This window comes from Puma concolor, chromosome A3 (assembly GCF_028749965.1).
Source record: "Puma concolor isolate L17-30 chromosome A3, mPumCon1.1.hap2, whole genome shotgun sequence".
Classification (NCBI taxonomy): Eukaryota; Metazoa; Chordata; class Mammalia; order Carnivora; family Felidae; genus Puma; species Puma concolor.
This window is the reverse complement of record NC_141669.1, coordinates 41,426,849-41,450,065: the sequence shown is the minus strand read 5'-3', so window position 1 is coordinate 41,450,065 and position 23,217 is coordinate 41,426,849. Positions and strand designations below refer to the sequence as shown.

Here is a 23,217-nt window from a genome sequence, read left to right as displayed (position 1 = left end):
TTGTGGATTGGTGAACACATGGAGATTGGGAAGAGGGGTGCACCTGGACAGGGCATGGAAGCTCTGAGCCCTGACTCCATACCCTACCCTCTGCATCTCTCCCATCTGTCTATTGATTCATATCCTTTATCTTGAATAAACTAGTAAATGTTTTCCTGAGTTCTGTGAGCTGCTCTAGCAAATTAAAAGTACCTAAGCAGAGGTCGTTGGAACCTCCAATCTGTAAACAGTCAGTCAGAAGTACAGATAACACCTTGGACTTGAGACTAGCATCTGAAGTGGAGGATGGGAGGCATTCTTGTAGGACTGAGCCCTTAACCTGTGGAATCTGATGCAGTCTCTGGCTTTAGAATGGAATTTCTTGGGGTGCCTGGGTGGCTCAGTCTGTTAAGCATCCCACTTCAGCTCAGGTCATAATCTCACAGTTTGTGAGTTCAGGCCTTGCATCAGGCTCTGTGCTGACAGCTCAGAGGCTGGAGCCTGCTTTGGATTCTGTGTCTCCCTTTCTCTCTGACCCTCCCTTGCTCGCACTCTGTCTCTCTCCCTCAAAAATAAATAAACATTAAACATTTTTTTAATTAAAAAAAAAAGAATGGAATTTCTCACAAAGCACAGATTACTCCTGTGGCTAATAAATTCCTTTACTAACAGCTAGTTTAAAGTATTCTTCTATATGAAGTGAAAGTAATTACCTAAGAATAGAATAGAGCATACCAGATCCTGTAACTTTTCCCCGTATAATGCTTACAGAATCTCATGGGTTTTCCAGCACCCCCTGTGGGTATGGTGGGGTGGTGGGTAGTTAATGCAGGTGCTGTCTTCCCTTTAGACCATGTATAGACAGGGACAATAAATGACTTGCTCATTGTCCAGAGCTGGCAGGAAGAAAACCAGGTTTAGAACTCAGTCCAAAATTTTGTTCACATCTCATTCTTTGTCCTGTTGTTCTATTACTCAATAATCAACTGGAGAAATTTAAAAATCCAGTCTTCTGAGTGCTATTACTACTGTTGCTATAGATTTTAATGAATCAGGGTATGTCCACAATAAATATTTTTAATATTTTTAATTACCTGCAATGTGCAGAGTACTATGCTAATTTACAGTGATAGAGCAATAAGCAAAACCGACACCAGTAAGAAATGTCTACATCATTTCATGGGGCACTTGGGTGGCTCAGTCGGTTAAGTGTCCGACTTCAGCTCGGGTCATGATCTCATAGTTCATGAGTCCCAGCCTTGCATCGGGCTCTGCTGACAGCTCAGAGCCTGGAGCCTGTTTTGGATTCTGTGTCTTCCTGTCTCTCTGCCCCTCCCCTGCTCATATGCTGTCTCTATCTTTCTCTCAAAAATAAATAAATGTTATAAAAATTAAAAAATAAAGAAACAAATGTCTACATCCTTTCAAATCCCGATTCTGAAGCCAACCACAGTGATTTGAGTAGGTTATGGATTGGAGAAAGGGTCCACACTCCCCTAGACTGTCATCATCCAATTTCTTTAACCAAGAATGCAGAAACTTGTCAGAAGCAAGGTAGCCTCCTATCGCAGAGGAGAGGCTGCAAATCTGCATAGCTTCCCTTGATATTCAGGGAGCCTAAAGGGAGAACACAGCTATCACTGATTCTGTCTACAGGGTGGAGTTCCTGTCAGACCAGAGAAACTCAAGTCTTGCCTTTGTACTCAGGCCTTACAACACCATCCAACCTCCATGATGTGAGCATTTTCAAGCATTGGGTTCTGCTGCCTCTTGAACCAAATGTCACCAACCACATCTTCATCCATAGAAGGAAAGCAAAATCAGTGCCCCGGCATCCCTGTAGAATATCCCACCTTCTGCCTTCCTGTAACACAGAAAACCCATTTCCCTTCAATCATCACATTTCTTTGTTAAACGATATAACAACTTGGAGAGGTATAATGCCTAAAGTAGATTTTGAACACATTGGTATTATGCTAATCTACTGCTCTCCACACAATATAAGAAGTATTGCATTGTTCTTTTCTATTCTAGGTAATTCTATATTCTGAAGGATTTGAATCCAGTAAAATATTAGCCAGAAAAATGACTCAGATGTATAAGCTTTGCAGTGAACAGCTCTCTCAGCAAGATCACTACGACTTTGGCATGAGAGCTGTGAAGTCTGTACTGGTCATGGCTGGGTAAGAAACCAAAGTGGTCAAGAGTGAAATTCCAAACCATGTAATCAAAGCATTAAATGACTAATTCACAGACGGCTCTTAAAGCAACGTAGAGAGTGATTGGTAAATGTTAGCAGCCGCTGTCATCATTTTACCTTGACTCCCATGCCACAGTCAAAGGAGGCATCTCCTCATCTCCTGACAGTTCTGGTTGGCCCCACACTGAACCTGAGTCTCGATGAGGCTTCCACTAGCTTTCATTTCCCCTGAACTCATCACATACATTTGTTTTTAGAGTACAGAAGCCTTTACCACTATGAGGTAGGATGACTAGACTTAAAAGGTACCATTTGTTATGCATATGCAGTAATTTAAGTTATATGTGTCACCTGACAAAGCCCAAAGCTCTGAGAGGAAGTTTGGTTTCATTTTTCTGCCCTTGTTCGAGGCTTATATCTTAGCCTCTGACTCTGCCTTTACAGTATGGTCCATGACTGAGCTTCTTTGTAGTTTCTAGTAAAGAAACTTTCTGGTTTCTTCTTTTCAGGCCCTGGCTTCTCCCTTTGTAACTTCTTGAGGCTCCTACCTCTGAAACCCTACTTTATCCAGAGTCTCTGAGGGAATCTGTCTCTTCTTTTTAGACTCACTGGCTCAGGCTCCACACATCCAGGGCCTTTTCTGCCTGGCCCCTGTATCCCTGGGCTCTATGCATGTCTCCTTGCCCTTCTCTGTTCTTTCAACCTCCCAGATACAGTATTTCTCCCCTTTACAGGAGTGCCATGTAAAGACCAAGGACACTAAGGAGTTCAGATACTTGTGCACTCCCAAGAATACAACTACAGACCAGTGGGTGAGACAGACACAGGAGCAGTCATGTAGGATACATGAATGGGGAAACCATAGGGCCATGCCCGAGGTTCACTGTGGAGGGTGATGGAGGAACTATCTGGAGGATGAGAGTAACTGGGCTCATCCAGTTTGAGGATTTGGGGTTTGAGGGAGAAATAAGGGGTGTCAAAAGAGCAAAGCAGGACCTTCTGGGCTGAGAGAAAAGAAAGTCATAGGGCTGTGAATCATTATGATGCATTCAGGGAACTATAAATTCAGGTTGGATAAAGTCTCGATTGATGGGGGGAAGTTGAAAAAAATACCTTCTCATTCTCCAGGCTGTGTAGCCAGTTCCTGACCTGTCCTTGCTCTCTGATGGATGTGGATGCTGGCCATGCAAGGAAAAATGATCCTCTCTTTCCAGCAGGAATCCACAGGGGGGTGCCCTCCACAGCTTTTTGCAAGGGGAATCCCTGACCCACAGGTTTGGAAAATCATGCTCAGTATTAGGTTCCCACAAACATCATCTGAATTATTCCTTTAGGTCCTTAAAAAGGGAGAATCCACACTTAAGTGAAGATGTGGTATTGATAAGAGCTTTACGAGACTCCAACTTGCCAAAATTCCTAACAGATGATGCTATTCTGTTCAGGTAAGTTTCTAGATGTTATAGGATAAAACATAGCTGCTGTGTAGAGGTAAAGGATAGTCTTCTCTTCAGTTATGTCTGTCTCTAACAAGGTAATAACCTCCTCATCTTTTCTAGAGATACTTATTGCAGTTTAAAAAATACTAATTTAAAATAAAGATAGTAAAGTTTAAGCATCAATCCAATCTTTTTTATTTTTATTTTTTCAAAATACTGGTCACTAGGTTATATGTTATACAAATTAGCATTTGGTTACAAATTCCTGACCTAAGAAAAACTCTTGACCCCAAAACATAAGACTCGGGGCTTAACATAAAATGTGATTGAACTTTTATCTATTTCTACTTTTACTATTAAATTTTATGTTTATCCAAGCCATATTTGTATGTAGTTTTAAAAAGCATCACAGCGGTGCCTGGGGGGTGCAGTCAGTTGAGCACCTGATTCTTGATCTCAGCTCAGGTCATGATCCCATGGTTTGTGGGTTTGAGCCCCACATCGGGCTCTGCTCTGATGGTGCGAACCCTGCTTGGGATTCTGTCTCTCCTCTCTGCCCCTCCCCTTCTTGTGCTCGCTCTCTCTCTCTCTCTCTCTCTCTCTCTCCTCTGTCCTCTCTCAAAAAAATAAACATAAAAAGATTTTTAAGCGTCATAAATTAGTCTCATGAGAAACAATAGTTCTGTGCCCTTCACCAACTCCCACTTCCCAAAGGCAATCATTTTTCAATTGTTTTGTTTGTTTGCTTGTTATGTTATTTCCCCATATTTTTTAGTACCGTGTTTATGCTATTTCTTGGTTTTTCAGTTTTAGGTATGATCTATAAAGTTGGTAAATGGGAGATGAGGATATGCGCATGTACCTCTTTCCCTCTACCCATCCTATCCATAGTTATATTGCAGTCTAACTTGAGCTAAATGTCCAGGGCTTCCATAATTTAAAAAAAATTTTTTTAGACAGAAAATAGAAGTGGGAGAGGGGCAGAGGGAGAGAGAGAGAATCTTACGCAGGCTCCCTGCTCAGCGTGGAGCCCAACATAGGGCTTGATCCATGACCCTGGGATCATGACCTGAGCCAAAAACAGGAATCAGACACTCAGCCGACTGAGCCACCCAGGCGCCCTCAGGGTTTTGAAAATTAATTATAGCTATATAAATAGTATCCACAGCTGAGCTATGTTTCTCTTGTTTTTTTTTTCTTATCCCTGCATTTGTTAATTGCCTTAGTTTTTATTTTTTTAATCTTTTACCTACTTTTGTATAAATCTATCAATAATTTATTTTCAAATTCTCCCAGGGTATGTGTAAATCTCCTTAAAAACAAAACAAGGAGCCCCTTCTGGGGCTCCTGGGTGGCTCAGTCGGTTAAGCATCCGACATCAGCTCAGGTCATGATCTCACGGTTCATGGGTTTGAACCCTGCATCGGGCTCTGTGCTGACAGCTCAGAGCCTGGATCCTGCTACAGATTCTGTGTCTTCTTCTCTCTCTGCCCCTTCCCCCATGTGCCCCCCCTCTCAAAACTAAACATTAAAAAAAATTTTAACAAAAAAATTAAAAAAAAAAACCTCTTCAATTATATAAAACATTCTATCAAGTGTGTCTCTTTGGAACCCCTGTCCTCCTGCTCTAATCTGGACTACCTGCCCATTGCCCTGGTGAGCACTGGTCATCCTGGGATGTCCGTTTATGACTATGCTGGAGTTCTCTTGGCTTTTGTCCTCTGTCAGATCTTCTGATTTCCGGAACACATGTCTACTCCCTTTTGACAGAATACAGTGATGAAAATTCCTATGCATTTATCTTTGCACACGTGTGATACTTCTATAAATGAGTTTTAGTAAGTTTCCTAGGTTTTATAGAGCATGGGCATTTTTAATTTAGATAGATTCTATTAAGATGTCCAAAGACATTTATATTTATATAAATGATTTTATTTTTTAAAGATTTCTCTTTTGCTTATTTATTTTTTTAAGTTTTATTTATTTGTTTTGAGGGCGAGCACAAGCGAGAGAGCGTCAGAGAGAGAAAGAGAGAGAATCCCAAGCAGTCTTCACGCTGTCAGCGCAGAGCCTGATGCGGGGCTTGAACTCACAAACCATGAGATCATGACCTGAGCTGAAATAAATAATAGTTGGGCACTTAACTGAGTCACCCAGATGCCCCTTTATATAAATGATTTTATGACTATACCTTTTGCCTCTTAAATGTTTTAGAGAGAGACCAAAAGTTATATCCTCTTTAATATGCATTTCTTTAATTATTAGTGCCATTGAGCATTATTTCTTGTGTTCATTAATCGTTTATATTTATTATTTTTAGAGCATATTTCTGTTGTGTCCTTTTTCTTATTGATTTGTAGGAAATCACAAACTTTATCTGGTATAAAAATTGGAAATACTTGTCTATTATTCATTTTTTTGAGAGAGAGAGAGAGAGAGAGAGAGAAAGGCAGAGAGAGAGGGAAAGAGCAAGACAATCCTAAGCAGGCTTCATGCCCAGCACAGAGCCCAACTTGGGGCTCGATCCCACAACCATGAGATCATGGCCTGAGCCAAAATCAAGAGTTGGACACTTAACTGACTGAGCCACCCAGGCAGCGCTAAGTCTATCATTAAGTTTATATATATAAAGCCTTTTATCTCACACAAGTTTGTGGGTTTTTGCTTGTTTATTTTTATTTTTTCACCTTACCTTTAAAATAATAGTTGTAGATTTCTTGTCTTCCTTAGAAAGACCTTCTTAACCACAGTATTACAAAACATATCTGTTGTATTTTCATCTAGTATTTTTGTTGTCATTTTATATTAAAGTCTTTACTGTGTCACAAATGTATTTGTGTATATAGTATGAGGTAGGGATTTAGCTTCTTTTTTACCCATAGAAATATCCCATATTAAGTACTTCCCACAGAAACAGTTAATTTTTCTTTTACTCCCCACCCCCCCCCTTTTTTTTTTACCTACTATTAGTTTTTATTTCTATCTTATTTTTCTGAATATCCATATAGTTATAAGCATGCATAAATGCTTTTGGAAAAAGTTGAGATATTAATATAATTTTTAATTTTTTAAATGTTTATTTATTCTTGAGAAAGAGACAGAGCACGAGATGGGGGGGAGGGGCAGAGAGAGAGGGAGACACAGAATCCGAAGCAGACTCCAGGCTCCCAGCTGTCAGCACAGAGCCAGACACGGGGCTCGAACCTATGAACCGTGAGATCATGACCTGAACCGAAGTAAGACGCTTAACCAACTAAGCCACCCAGGCACCCCTAAATATAATTTTTTGAATAAACTGAAAAATTAATCACTTTGTATATGTTTGGTATTATGCAATGTACTATGAACAATACAAACACATAAGAGATATTCCTTACCTCAAAAGGCTCCCAATATACTTAAGAACATTGATCTACGGTACAAGAAAAAAAAGCATACACAGTATCAGAGAAATGTTAGATTCTGTTATAACATATAGGACAGACTAGTACTATGCATGTTCAGAAGAAAAGATCAAGGAGAAAAATAAGACTCATTGTAATCAATGATTGTAATAAATTAATCGTAATAAATATTGGGAAATATCAATTACCAATGATTTTATTTGTGTTTTTTCAGTGGAATTATATCTGACCTTTTTCCTGGAGTCCAAATTCCAGAACATGATTATGGTATATTGCAGTCAACAATTATAGATGTCATGAATAGAAAAAATCTTCAGCCTGAGACATGTATGGTTAAAAAAGTGATACAGTTCTATGAAACTATGCTGGTAAGACACGGTGTTATGTTAGTCGGGCCGACAGGAGGTGGCAAGACCACAGTTTACCAAATACTAGCAGAAACTTTAGGGAATTTGCAAAAACTTGGTTTAGACAATCCCTTTTACCAACTGGTTAAAACATACGTTCTTAATCCTAAATCAATTACAATGGGTGAATTATATGGTGAAGTTAATAACATAACCTTGGAGTGGAAAGATGGTTTGATGGCACTAAGTGTCCGAGCAGCTGTGAGTGACACTTCAGAAGACCATAAATGGATCATCAGTGATGGGCCCGTGGATGCTCTTTGGATTGAAAATATGAATACAGTGCTGGATGATAACAAGATGCTTTGCCTGGCTAACAGTGAGAGGATCAAACTCACACCTCAAATCCACATGCTTTTTGAGGTAAATATATATGCCTTAGTGTGGTGCAAAAGCATTCATTAGACTGGTATGCCATCATCAATTTTTTTCTTGCCCATATCTCATTTACTATCTATAAGGCGTCCCATGGTGTTTTGTTCACGTACTAAATTGTTTACATATTTATCAAATTGTCCTTTTATAGTAGAGTGTGCATCCCGAGAACCAAAGTCTCTCAAATATTCCTGTTTGTCTATAAATGGAAATGCAATAAATTCTATCTTCCTCAGCACTTGTTTCCTTTCCTTTGGTGGTAGTTAACGTATATATTGATGACATTACATGATTTGAAATGCTTTCTAAGTTAAGCAAAAAAAAATAGTTACATTTACTATGAAAAATTACCCCTCTGTGGTGTGAATGTTTAGTGAAGGGATTGGAAAAGGAATGTGGACCAAGTACGGCTATAAAATATTCTGAAGATACCACTCCTGCTGTATTCATTCATCAAACATGGGTTGAATGCCTACTATGTCCTATGTTCAGCTAGGTATGAGATACAAGAATGAAAATGGAGAAAAGAGGAAAGCAAAGGAGGAAAAAGAAATACCTATACCTTCCCATAAGGATTTGACATTATCCTCTTATATTTGTGTGGGTTTTTTTTTCACCTAATGCTTCACTTAACTTTCCTTCTCCGTTTCTGATTACACTCTCTTCTATATAAAGCCTTTCAGTGTTAACTTTAAACATGTGACTCATTAACATTGAAAATGGAAAAATAAGGAAGTATTATATTAGCTATTTTTTTGTTCAATTCCCTTCAATTTTAGGTGCAAGACCTAAGAGTTGCCTCTCCTGCAACAGTCAGTCGATGTGGAATGGTGTTTGTGGATCCTGAAGAACTGAAATGGATGCCTTATGTTAAAACATGGATGAAGAATATTTCTAAAAAAGTAAGTGCAACCAGATACTCCACAACACATCCATCTGTCAGGATGGAGGCTCTTGCTTGCCCAAATTTCAGTAAGTTAAGAAAGACCTCATGTACTTTGTGGAGAGAATTCCAGCATTGTACCTAGTGCCTCTCCCTAAGAATTCTTGGGATCTTCCAGAAATGTTTATATCCTCCCCAAATCTGTCCCCATTATTTGTAAGCTCAGCCCACCAGGCTACCTAGCCGCTCCGATTCCTGCCCACTCTGCCTGGATCCTCCCCAGGTTGGTTCCTCTCCAGTACAAGCACAAACTGCTTCCCTGAGTCCCCCAAACACAGAACAGGCTGCCGCATTAAAAAAGATTTTGCAGAAGGCTGGGGATAGTGAGAGGGAATCACAATGAAGAAAAAGAACATTTCGGTCCAGGCTCTGTCATTGTATTTAGATTGTAGAAGACCCTAACACCGCTGAGAGAAAAGAAAACCAGTTTACCTCCCACCCAGTCTTAGGTCTGTGACCCAAGATGTGTTTTAACCTCAGAGGAAACATTCCACCCAAAGTGAGGGAAAGCTTTTAGTTATTATATGGAACAATTCAGTTCTATATCATCTTCTGCACCTTCGCCCTTCTAAAATAGGAGTTTTCTTTGCCTTAGCTTAACAAGGGGTCTTTTGCAATGTTGTGCCCCATCCCACACCCCCCCCCCAAGAAAGCCATCTTCTTTCTGCTTCTCCCCTCCAAAGATGAATTAGAAAAATATTGGTTTTTTCATTCTTAGGCATCAACATTTTAACAATAATGTGTTCTAGTTTCAGAGTACATTATTAAAGAAAATAATTTTCAGAATTGAGAATGTTAAGTTTCTCAGGATCCACATAAGAGTGAAACCATATGGTATCTTATGGTTTCACTCTTATGTGGATCCTGAGAAACTTAACAGAAACCCATGGGGGAGGGGAAGGAAAAAAAAAAAGAGGTTAGAGTGGGAGAGAGCCAAAGCATAAGAGACTCTTAAAAACTGAGACCAAAGTGTTGATGGGGGTAGGAGGGAGAGGAGGGTGGGTGATGGGTATTGAGGAGGGCACCTTTTGGGATGAGCACTGGGTGTTGTATGGAAACCAATTTGACAATAAACTTCATATATTGAAAAAAAAAAGAATTGAGCATGTATCATGTACTACTGTAAGGTTTTAAACCTTCCCAAATTTACTTTTCTTTTTAAATTAATAAAATGTATTATTTAGGGTACTTTTAGGTTTATACAAAAGTTTAACAGAAAGTACAGAGCGTCCTGATATATTCCCTCTCCTCCAAACATAGTTTTTCCTGTTAACATCTTGCATTTGTGTGGTACATTTGTTGAAAGTGATTTGTCAAAACTGATGAAACAATATTGATACATTATTATTAACTAAAGTGCATAGTTCACATTAGGATTCATGTATGAATGCGTTCTACAAATGTGTTGTACAATTGTGTGGGTTTTGATGAATGCGTAATGTCATGTATCCACCCTTATAGTATTATACATAATAGTTCCACTGACTTAAAACCTGTGCTCCACATATTTATCCATCCATACCCCCTCCCTACTGCTCCATATTTTGCCTTTTCCAATGTGATGTCATTGGGATCATATAGTATGTGGTTTTTTTCAAATTCACTTCTTTCACTTAATAATTTGCATTTAAGTTTTTTCCATGTCTTTCTGTGACTTGATAGCTCATTTCTTTTTGGCTCTGAACGGAATGGTTCTGAATGGAATATTTTCCATTATGTGGATTTACCAAGTTTATCCATTCAACTACTGAAGACATTTTGATTGCTTCCAGGTTTTGGCAATTATGAAGAAAGCTCCTGGACACACCCATGTGCAAGTTTTTATATAGACTTAAGTTTTCAACTCATTTGGGTAAAATACCTAGGAGTGTGATTGCTGGATCATATGGTAAAATTTTATTTAGCTTTGTAAGAAACTGCCAGTTTGTCTTCCAAATTGCTGTACCATTTTGCATTCCCACCAGCAATGAATGAGAATTCTTGCTGCACATCCTCACCAGCAGTTAGTGTTGTTGATGTTTTCGATTTTTGCTATTCTAATAAGTATGTCTCCTTCTTTTAACATGCATTAATGTGCATTTCATGTGATCATGAATGCCTTTTCATATGCTTATTTGCCATCTGTATATCTGCTTTGGTAAGGTGTCTGTTCAAATCCTGCTCATTTTTTATTGGGTTGTTTCCTATTTTTGAGTGTCACGAGTTCTTTGTAATTTTTTGGATACAAGTTCTTTGTCAGTTATGTGTTTTGTAAAAATTGTCTCCCAGCTTGGCTTGTCTTTTCATTCTCTTAATAACCTTTCACAGAACACAAGTTTTTAATTTTAAAATTAACTTAGCAAATTTTCTTTCATTGATTGTGCTTTTGGCATTGAATCTGAAAACCATTTCCAAACCTAAGGTCACCTAGATTTTCTCATCTGTTATCTTCCAGAAGTTTTTTTTAGTTTTGCTTTTTACATTTAGGTCTGTGATCCATTCTGAGTAATTTTTGTGAAAGGTGTAATATCAGTGTCTATATTCATCTTTGTTTTTTTTGCATATGGATGTCCAGTTTTTCCAGTACCATTTGTTGAAAATGAATGAAAATGAAACAGAGGTGTACCTTCTCCAATGGATTGCCTTTGTTTCTTTGTCATAGATCAGCTGACTGTATTTGTATGGGTCTATCTCTGGATTCTCTGTTCTGTTTCATTGATCTATGTGTCTATGCTCTTGCCAATACCATGCTGTCTTAATTACTGTAGCTTTATAGTAAGTCTTGAAGTTAGATAGTGTCATTCTTCCAACTTTATTCTTTAACATTGTGCTATTTTCGGTATTTTGCCTCTCCATATAAAATTTATAATCAATTTGTGCATATACACAAATTAACTTGCTGGTATTTTGATTCAAACTACATTGAACCTATAGATCAAGTTAGGGAGTGCTGACATCTAAATAATACTGGATCTTCCTATCCATACACATTGAATATCTTTCCATTTACTTAGATCATCTCTGGTTTCTTTCATCAGAGTCTTGTAGTTTTCCTTATTTAGCTCTTGCACATAGTTTGTTAGAATTATACCTGAGTATTTCATTTTTTGTGCTAATATAAATGGTGTTATATTTTCTATTTCAAATTCTACTCATTTATTGCTGGTATATAGGAAAGCAATTGACTTTCGTATATTAACCCTGTATCCTGCAACCTTGCTATAACAGCTTGTTAGTTCCAGGAGTTTTTTGTCAATTCTTTGGTATTGTCTACATAGACCAGTCATCTGTGAACAAAGACTTTTTTTTTCTTCCTTCTCAATCTGTGTACTCTTTATTCTTTGTATTGTCCTACTGCATTAGCTAAGACTTATAGTACAATGTTGAATAGGAATGGTGAGAGGGATTGCATTCTTTTCAAATCTTTGGGAATTATTCCCTCTCTTTTCGTAGATATTTAAATTGCTGTTTTTTGCTTCTTGTTTTTTATTGTTCCTAATTATAAGGCTGCTTGAAATCTATGTTGACAATTAACAAATGACTATAAAATAAACACCTGTGTACTCATTACCAGATCAAGATGTAGGATATTGTCCACTACCCAGAATCTCCCCCATGTCTCTTCCAAATTATAGAAGGTTTTCTTAAAATTTCAATTTGTTTCTTTTTTTTTTTTTTTATTTTTTTTTTTTTTAAATTTTTTTTTTTTTTCAACATTTATTTATTTTTGGGTCAATTTGTTTCATATCTTGTTATGTTTATACCCTTTAACCTAAAGTCACAGAATAGGGGTGCCTGGGTAGCTCAGTCAGTTAAGTGTCCGAATCTTGATTTCAGATGGCTCCGATCATGATCTCCTGGTCTGTGAGACTGAGCCCTGCATCAAGCCCCAAGTCAGGCTACCCAGTGACAGCATCGAGCCTGCTTGGGATTCTCTCTCTCCCTCTATCTCTGCCCCTCCCCCACTCACACACTCAATCACAGGCTCATGCTCTCTCTCTCAAAACAAATAAACTTTTAAAAATAAATAAATAATAAATATTAAAAGTCACAGAATATATTGCAATACACAGATTTAAACTAACCCGTTTCTAAACTTAATTATATATTTCATCGAGTCTTACTGAAACATTTGTTTTTATGATTTTCAGCTAAATGAGGAAACCCAAGAATACATATTGAACCTTTTCCAACGTTATGTTGATGATGGTTTATATTTTGTCAATAAAAAATGCAGCCAAGCAATCCCACAAGTGGACATCAGCAAAGTTACTACACTCTGTTGCTTATTGGAGTCTTTGATATTTGGGAAAGATGGAGTTAATTTGACAATGGTACGAAAGGTTTCCTCAATGCTATATAGCTATGAAAATGAAATTGTTATATAGATGCTTTGCAAATAAACAACTCTAAATTTTCTATAAAATGATCATTTGATTTTCAAGTTAATTTTTCAGGCAAGTAATGATTGTGAATAGATTCATAGAATCTCTAAGTTGCAAGGAATATCAAAAAACCTATAGTTTATTCTTCTACTCAATGTTTAAATTCCTTACAGTCTACAACATACTCTACAATGCATTCCTGGTATATGTGTCTGTCTAGCAGCTGTTTAAATACCTTCATGCAGGTATAAACAAAGTTATAATAGTCAGTTGAAAGACCTATTTGAGCTTTTTTCTACATATTCCTTGTCATTCGTGTTTTCATCAGAGTATTTAAATATGCACTACTATAAAACGTTGCTCTTTGAACTGTTGAGTCAACTATAAGAAACATATACCATGCCCTTTTTTTAAATGCATGAGTCTAAGCAAAAGAAAACAATCTTTAGACTTTGCAATTTAAGGATTCTTTTTATGTGAACAAGTAAAATACTAAAATTCTTTCTCTTTATTCTTTCAGGAACAAATAAAACTGAATACAGTACTATGTCAGACTTTTATATTCTGTTATTTATGGTCTTTGGGTGGAAATCTAACTGAAAACTACTGGGATTCCTTTGATACATTTATTAGAACACAATTTGATGATAATCCTGATGCTAGGGTAAGAGCTAAATACATTTAATTTTAAAATAATAACTGAACCATTACAATTAAATTTCAAGACTAGAATTTTAAAAGACTTAGTTCTACTGCAAATATAAAAATCCTTCACTATAAGGGTTTCTAAAATTATTACCTTTTTAAAACCATAGATAGCATTTATTGTATTAAAATTTTTAATAATTCTCTCCCAGCCATATGAAGAAAGTAAGGTATAAAAGTAGGGGCACCTGGGTGGCTCAGTTGTTTAAGCACCCAACTCTTGGTGTCAGCTCAGGTCATGATCTCACAGTTCATGGATTTGAGCCCTGCATCAGGTTATGTGCTGACAGCGCTTGCTTGGGATTCTCTCTCTCCCTCTCTCTCTCTCTGCCCCTCTCCCACTCGTGCTGTCTCTCTCTCTCTCTCTCTCTCTCTCTCAAAAAAATTATATAAAAACTCCCTACTATAAACAATATATTGAATTCTAGTTAGTACACTTATTCTTCACAGTGTTATGGTTTGACAATTCAGAAATTGCTTTCTGTACATTCTAAGATTGAGCAAATGAATAAATATATTGAGGATAATGCCAACCAGGTTTCTCACTGTTAGAAAGGGATTTACAAATATGGAAGGGGAAAGATTAGAAGGCACCTGTGTTCTTGCAATTCCAAGAATTCCAACTGTAATTGGAAGTAATGGTTTTCATGGATTATATATATATATATATATATATATATATATATATATATATATGAAAATTAATACATATATTCATACATACAAAAATTGCCTAGTTCTGTGTGCTAAGAGGAACTAGAAGCAAGGACACCTCAAGAGCAATTAGCATAGGTATGCTAATTTCTAAATACTGCTCTCCATGAAAGGAAACCAAGGCTCCTTAATGAAATAGCTGATTCCAGCCACTGGGACAAAGGATGTACAGAATGAGCCTAGAACATCTTCTTATGTCAGATAGGAAAGAAGTTCTCAGAGAATGATGTCAACACAGGAGCCAGTTCATGAAGGGCTACCACTGGCCAAATCTGGGCAGATTTGAGCATCAAAATAAATAATGGTATGGGATTACAAGTCTTTGCACGAAATAAAAACCTGTGAGTCCATACTCAAAATAAAAATATACACGAATAAATAAATAAAGGGGGAGAAGGAAGAGCTCCATCTCACAGAAGAATACCAAGTAATCTGCATAGGAGAAGTGATGGAGTTAGAACATCATAACTTTGTAACTGTCATAGTAATAATTGATTTAGGCAGGAATCATCAATGGATGCCAAACCTAGTGGGTGAAGGTTTGATGAGAAACAATACTTACATAGTTTCAAATTATCTCCTACAAATCATTTGATTAATTGCAAAGACAGAAATAGTATTGTTACAGTAAAAAAAAAAAAAAAAAAAAAAACCTTGCAAACACGACCTTAACTAAGAAATCAATTTAACATCAGTATTAGGACAAAACTGTGCCTTCTGGCATAGTGCACTGAGAAGGACACAACCTCAGTTCTGAAGTATTCCTTTCAAACATGCATGACCTAAATGTAATGATGGGAATACATCTGGAATGCCTAAATTATTAAAAACACTGGCAGGGGCACCTGGGTGGCTCAGTAGGTTGAGTGTCCAATTCTTGATTTTGGCTTAGGTCATCATCCCAGAGTCATGGGATCAAGCCCTGCATTGGGGTCTGCACCGAGCATGGAACCTGCTTAGGATTCTCTCTGTTTTCTTCTACCCCTCTCTCCATCGGCATGCTCTCTCTCTCTCTCTCAAAAAAAACAAAAAAACAAAAAAAAAAAACACTGGAAATATTTGAGTATGGAATGTAAATTGGATAATAATATATCACTATTCAATTTCCTGATTTCGATCATTTTACTGTGATTATATAAGACAATATTCTTGTTCTTTAGGAAATACACACTCAGTTATTTAGGATAAGGTGGAATAGTGTATACAATTAACTCTCAAAGAGTAGAAAAATACAATAATAAAGCAAATGAGGCTAAATGTAAACAATTAATATAGATAAAGAATATATGGAGTCCTTTGCACTATTCTTTTAACTATTCTGTAAGTTTTAAATTATATAAAAGTTAAAAGTTACCAAAAGAAAAAAATCCATAAGAATCTGAGCCCTATGGATTAGGACCTTTTAGTAGATATGAAACCCTCCTGGATCCTCAAGATGATTGTATCATAATTGGATAAGATTATTAAGGACATCTGGGAATTTGGTACAGACAGACCCCTCTGGGTCAAGGGAAAAGATCTGGGATCATCAGAGGGCAGTAGGAGAAGGTGCAAAACAAGCATTCAGTATTCATTTCAACAGATGTTTATTGAAAATCTGTTACATGGTAGGCCCCATTCTGTTTCTGGGGCTAATGCAAGTGATCAAAGAGACTATGGTTTTAGCACAAGGGTAGATAAATAACACCAGACAGGTAGACCAGTGACTTATCTCAGAGGAGGATGGAGGTGTGGCTGGTATTGATGGGGAAGGGGAAGAAAGAAGCTTTCTGAGGTTCTGGATATGTTCTACATCATGATTCAAGGGTAGTTACATTGATATTTACATATCAAGAACACCTTAAACTGGCCTTGTAAAATCAGACAAAATAATACACCTTAAATGTTTTTTAAAAATAGAATAAAATAGAAAATAGAGTAGGGGTGCCTGGATGGCTCAGTCAGTTAAGCATCCAGCTCCTGGTTTTAGCTCAGGTCATGATCTCGAGGTTGCTGAGTTCGAGCATCACAGCCAGCTCCTCACTGACAGTGTGGAGCCTGCTTGGAATGTCCTCTCTCTCTCTCTCTTTCTCTCTCTCTCTCTCTCTCTCTCTCTCCACCCGTCCCCTGCTCACATGCACACACATGCTGTCCCCAAAGTGAATTGCAGATAGTAGGGGTAAAGTTTATACATATTTGTAGACACATATTTGTGAATGTACTAGGTCACCGTGTAAAATGGATTTCTTATTAAGAGTTGCTGTCAAATGAGCTTGAAACACAGCTTCTTTGTACAGCTGCCAGAATGAGCGTTCTGAAATGCAATCTAATCATGTCACCCACCTGCTTAGAATCGTTGCCTAAATTCTTGCTCCATGCACTTTGCTTTGAAAAGGGAGGCTTTTCATAACCTGGCCCCTGCCTGTGTTTTCATATTCATCTCTCACTGTACATACTGCTCTTGTATTTCCCAGCATGCATGGCACTTTCCATGCCTTTAGCCTTGTCTTCACCCCCCTTCCCCTTCTCATTCCTTCCTTGCCTGTGGGCTCCTGGTTTTCCTTCAAGTCTGAACTATAACATCACCACCCCTTGGAAGCTTTCCTGAATCTCTAGCCACCACCATAACTCCCTGCAAGTAGACATGAGTTGTCCTGCCTTTGTAAGTGTACTAACTCCATTAGAACTCCACTTCTCTGTGATATTAACTGATATGCTTTTGTCCCCCATGTGAATTTCAAGGTCATTGAGGGCAGAGGCTCTCATTCAGCACGCACCTCCATCTCCCCAAGCATATTAGTCAGCAAGGAGTAAGCCCCTGAATGTTGACTTGAATTGAAAATGCTTTACAATTCTATTTATTTATATATTTATTTAAATATGAAATTTATTGTCAAATTGGTTTCCATACAACACCCAGTGCTCATCCCAACAGGTGCCCTCCTCAATACCCATCACCCACCCCCCTCTCCCTCCCACCCCCCATCAACCCTCAGTTTGTTCTCAGTTTTTAAGAGTCTTTTATGGTTTGGCACCCTCCCTCTCTAACTTTTTTTTCCCTTCCCCTCCCCCATGGTCTTCTGTTAAGTTTCTCAGGATCCACATAAGAGTGAAAATATATGGTGTCTATCCTTCTCTGTATGACTTATTTCACTTAGCATAACACTCTCTAGTTCCATACAATTCTAATCTAAGGTTTTAGCATAATCAATCTATCAGATTTTTTTTATGCATTGTGTTGCATGGTTGTGTTTAAAGTATTGGACTCTGATACCTAAACAACTACTTCTCTACAAAGGGAAAAAAAACCCAAATAGATTCATATTCCATGACTGCCTTTGTTTATGTGTGAATTTTTCTATTGCTGTGTATCAATCCTATTGAAAGTGGTGCTTAATTTTATGCTCTAGCTTCCCAGTTCTGGTGATCTGTGGAGCATTCATATGGACTTCGACACCAAACGACTGGATCCCTGGGAACGAATCATACCCACCTTTAAGTACAGCCGAGATGTTCCTTTTTTTGAAATGCTAGTCCCCACAACTGACACGGTGCGCTTTGGATATCTAATGGAAAAACTACTGGCAGTCAGGCATTCAGTGCTGTTTACTGGAATAACTGGAGTTGGCAAGGTAGGAAACCTACCTGAAACAAGGTCTGTCCAAAAATGAGGGTGTGGTGGACTTAGAGTTGTAAGCCCCAGAAATAACATATTATTTTTCAGAGGAAATTCTTTTGAATTTTGATCATTTTTCAGGAAGAATGTAACTATGCTGAATCTGTATCTATCTTGGGAATTACTCCAAGGTCTGCCAGTTTCTGAATAAATCCTTGGTGTAGATAACACATAAACCAGAAGACCCTAAGGACCAAAATTGTGGGTTATGTTGTATCCCTTGGAATTTCTGGGGCTGTCACTACAAAGATTAGGGTGGGAATTGGTGAGAACAGTTTGCATCCTGAGCAGACTATTGATAAAGGTGAGTCTGTCCCCTCCTGCCCATTGACTTCTACCTGGCACAACAGTGGGGTTTGGAAAAGGTGGACTCTAGCGGGAAATGTTGATGGTTTGGTCTTTTGGGTTTCAGGGGTAGGTCCACATAAACAGAAATTCACTGGCGACCTTCTAAATTATTTCTAGAAGAAATTTGGGTTCTTCTGTGACTTGTGCTATCAAATTGAGACTTGGATAGGAGCCAAGGTGGATTCTGGTATAAAACTAAAATTAAAACTTTTGCTAAGATTGCTGATTAAAATATTTCTTCGGCTCTGATAAATATAATTAAATGGAATCTCCAAGAAGAAGAAAGCAGACATTTTGATCTAGCTTTGACCTATCTCCTTTTATCCTGTTTCTTACTCATTGTACTGGATTGTTACTGATATAAACAATTGAAAAGTATATTGAATATGAAATCAGTTAACGTATTTTTAAATTTAAAGTCTGTCATTGCAAAAGGATTGTTGAATCGAATTCAAGAATCAGCTGCCTATGTTCCTGTTTATCTAAACTTTTCTGCTCAAACTTCATCTGCAAGAACACAAGAGATCATTGAGTCAAAACTGGAAAGGAAAAGAAAAAATATACTAGGTAAGTGTTAGCCAGTTTTATTTGTCTTACACAAATTATTTATTAAACTAATCACAAAAACAAAATGGGTAATAAAATTACAAATGCATATTTTCTTTGTTTAATGTACTTATAAAGGTGGATCTATTAACGACATTCTTTCCTGTGCCATATATCCATGTATCTTACTGTTTAGTGAGTAAGGAGTTTATTTCTATTATCACCTTCAACTCAGAACACCTTTAGTCTGTGGCTCTCCCTCTCCATGCATACTCTACTGTCAAACCTGCATGGATTTCCCTTTATTTAAAACAAGCCAACATGGGGCGCCTGGGTGGCGCAGTCGGTTAAGCGTCCGACTTCAGCCAGGTCACGATCTCGCGGTCCGTGAGTTCGAGCCCCGCGTCAGGCTCTGGGCTGATGGCTCAGAGCCTGGAGCCTGTTTCCGATTCTGTGTCTCCCTCTCTCTCTGCCCCTCCCCCGTTCATGTTCTGTCTCTCTCTGTCCCAAAAATAAATAAACGTTGAAAAAAAAAATTAAAAAAAAAAAAAAAAAAAACCAACAAACAACTACTTTGTATCTGGTGCATTGAGTTACCTGAACTGAGCAAGGAATTGGCATGAAACTGTCTACATTTCTTCTTTAGCCAGTGCTTTCAGCCAGGCTTTGTGGGATCTCCCTCACGATCCCATATTAACTGCTTAGATAAATAGTATACCTCTCTGGTCAGTTGCACCTATTTTGAATCAGGTCTCATGTAAAGCTCTGATCCCAAACCCAATTTTAAGCTGTTCCTCTCCTCTGTTGTAGACCTGGTTTGTGGCTCATGGTGCTGGAGGTAGAGAGGGGCATGGGATGCCCTTTTGCCCTTTCTGGCCCTATCTGTAGGAGGCTCTGGTGTGTTGGGATGGGAGGAGGAGAGGAAAGGACAAGTGTTCTCCCTAACTGGCATTTAGATGAGCCTCTGTGTGGATCGTCCCTACCTCTCTTGCTGGTGCTGAATGACTGTCAACGCTGTCTGTGTGGCAGGCTTCTAGGAGCAGGCTCTGCGAGGAACTCCCCAACAAGATGTGTACTGGTCAGGGATTGGCCTCCCAATTGGAAAGTCCCCTGATGTTGGCAATCAAGGTCTTAGCCCCCACTCAGTCCCACCCTCCAGCCGTATATCTGCAGTCGTTGGTACTGGGTCCACTTGGCTGGCCCACAGCCCTCTTGGGTGGAGTACTAGCCAAGCCCAGCTGCCTTCCACATTGTCTGTTATCTAATGGGCCCTGCTGTGCCAAGCTGTGGGGATACCAGCTGCTTTACTGCCTCCTCTCTATTTCCTTTTTTGTACTCTGGTAGGCACAGGGCAACGAATACTAATCTCTGTAGTGGGAGACCATATTTTTGTGAATGATTCTCTTGGAGCCCCTTCCCACTCCTGTCCTGCTTCTTTGCTTCAGGGATCTGGAGGATGGAGTGGGGCACTGAGTTTGCCACGACTCCTTCATTATTGGCAAGTGCTGGATGCCAGAGTGGGTGGGGTCACCTCCTCTGCTTAAGTTGTTCTCTTTTCTCAGTCATTACTCCTTTTTTTTTTCCTACCAGTATGTATATCGATTTTCTTTAAGTTAAATATGGCATTCTGAAACTCCACTGTACTGGATTTCCCTTTGATGAGACCATGATGCTTTCCAGCCCCGTTTTCCCTGTAGAGGGTGGTGCAATTAGGTAAGGGAACTTTGGAGTGCTTCTGTTTCCTGCCCTGAAAAGAAAATGACCTTCCTCACCCCATGCCAGGCCACACAGTTGGTGAGGGAAGTGGCAGTGCCTTGTATTGAGAAAGATCCAGTCCTGACTGGAAAGCTGACATCATCCTGCACCTCTGGGAGTGAGGGCAAGGACCCACCTGACAGTCTGGGTGTCCCAGCCCTGTCCATCTCTCCCTGCTGGGGCCCTCCTCACGTAGACAAACTGAGCTCGTTATGACCTACAGGGTGTTCATTGGGTCCAAAGCCTTACCTAAGCTTTGTCTTACATTTTCCAATGGCAAATCTTAATTCTTAAATTCATTTTATTCCCCAGGAGCACCAGGAAACAAACAAGTTGTGATTTTTGTTGATGATTTAAACATGCCCAGACTGGACCGCTATGGCTCTCAGCCTCCAATTGAATTACTTCGGCAGTATCAAGATTTTGGTGGATTTTATGACAGAAACAAACTCTTTTGGAAAGACATACAGGTTGCTTTACGTTTTAAATTACTTTGTGTGTTTAAAACTTGTTTGCCAGGGCTGCCATACGAAATACCGCAGACTGGGTGACTCAAACAACAGAAATTTATTTTCTCGCAGTTCTAAAGGCCAGAAGTCTGAGACCAAGATGTCTACAGGGTTGGTTTCTTCTGAGGCTTCTCCCCTTGGCTTGCAGATGGCTATCTTCTCCTGTGTCTTCTCATGATCTTCCCTCTGTGTTGGTCTGTGTCCAAATGTCCTCTTCTTATAAAGACACCAGTCCTACTGGAGTAGAGCCCACCCTAATGACCTCATTTTAACTTAATTACCTCGTTAAAGACCTGTCTCCAAATATAGTCACATTCTGAGATACCAGAGGCTAGGCCTTCAACATATGATTGGCCAGGGGGAATAGGAGGACACAATTCAGCCTCTAACATATAGACTTGGTGTTTTTAATATGTGACTCAAGTTATTTAATCTATATTATATTCTTTCCCCTTTATTCAGGAGATTCATGGACAAGTGAGACAGGCCCACCTCCCCGAGGGCTCAGCTTCAGGGGGTAGTTTGTATTTATAATGCAGGATGATGAGTGGAGAGAGACTGGAGGGAGGCAGGGCTGGGCACTGGGCTGAGGATGAGAGAGGCCTTCCCAGAAGAGGTGATGTTGGAAAAGGGTTTTGCAGTCCGAGCGTGGCAAAGCAAGGAAAGGGAGCATTTTGCATCTCAAAGCAGGGAGTGTAGAACACCATGGTGGTGTGGAATATGGGCACCAAAGTGGCAGGAGATGCAGAGATCAGCCCAGGGGGCCATGCTGCCATGACAAGGAATGTGGATTTATCCTCTAAGAGGTGCCCTGTCTCTAGAGGAAATATTATGGAAAGATTTCCTTGGCTGCAGAGGAGGGGTGGTCTAAGGGGATCAAGACCAGAGGCAATTACGATATCGTGTATTGGCCCATTGAAAATGTTATGACCAAAGGCTCATAACCCTGTTTTTCCCAAAGGAGCCATGGATCAGTACCTTAATTCAGTGTTCCACTGATTTTATCAAACATAACTACCACAAATAATAAGAATAAACTATACTTAATATTTGTCGAATGAATATATTTTAACCCAAGATACAATTCGTTAACAATTTTTTAAGATTAAATTTTTACATAGGTGTGTTTATACAGATAGATGTGATAGCTGAGTGACCTTGAACAACTTAACCACCCAGGGTCTTGATCTTTTTTGTCTGCAAAATGAGGGTGACAGTAGTGATCTCCCGAGGTTGTTGTGAGGATGAAGCCAGATAATGTGTGGGGAAACATAACGTAATCCTATCATATGGTAGGTCCTCAAAAAAGTGTTGGTTCTGAGGCCTCCCATTGGCATGGGCAGATCTCATCTCTTTCTTTGCTGGGTGACCCACGTGGATTTCTTCCCACACAGGATGTAACGATCGTCTCAGCATGTGCACCTCCAGGTGGTGGCCGCAACCCTGTGACTCCCCGTTTTATCCGACACTTCAGCATGCTGTGCCTTCCGACGCCCTCAGAGCACAGTCTGAAACAGATTTTTCAGGTAAATATGAATTTAAACCTAGGCAAGAGAGAAAAAGAAAATATATTTTTTCTAAAACTCCCACAGTCAAAATAGGCTGTTGTGTTTCTGGGGAGCCCACCTGTCCCTTTTCCTGAGCAGAAACCAGGTAAACCCAGAGGCAACTGGGCAGTAGCTGGCAGGCATTTGCATCACTGCCTTCTGTGTCTGTGATCTCAGAGACAGTTTTAGGAATGCAGAAAGATTGTCAAAGCACAGCTCCTTCCTTTAAGGAAGGCTGTATCTTTGGCCCTTGCCTCCCAGCAGTCACCAGATCTTGCCCACTACCCACCCACCCCCCCGCCTCTGTGCTCCTCTCATAGCTGGCCACCA

The 23,217-nt window shown here is 39.1% G+C and overlaps 1 protein-coding gene across 1 annotated transcript in view; it reads left to right on the top strand.

Moving 5' to 3' along the window:
* The window catches only part of DNAH6 (dynein axonemal heavy chain 6), a 222,804-nt gene that overhangs the window by 94,629 nt on the left and 104,958 nt on the right, over window positions 1-23,217 (top strand). The window contains exons 32-41 of the mRNA XM_086700734.1: window positions 2,014-2,162; window positions 3,514-3,621; window positions 7,234-7,789; window positions 8,581-8,703; window positions 12,875-13,057; window positions 13,629-13,772; window positions 17,917-18,138; window positions 18,950-19,097; window positions 21,144-21,301; window positions 22,735-22,866. Of these exons, the coding sequence (XP_086556860.1) occupies window positions 2,014-2,162; window positions 3,514-3,621; window positions 7,234-7,789; window positions 8,581-8,703; window positions 12,875-13,057; window positions 13,629-13,772; window positions 17,917-18,138; window positions 18,950-19,097; window positions 21,144-21,301; window positions 22,735-22,866 (1,923 nt within the window). The remainder of the gene's footprint in view (window positions 1-2,013; window positions 2,163-3,513; window positions 3,622-7,233; window positions 7,790-8,580; window positions 8,704-12,874; window positions 13,058-13,628; window positions 13,773-17,916; window positions 18,139-18,949; window positions 19,098-21,143; window positions 21,302-22,734; window positions 22,867-23,217) is intronic.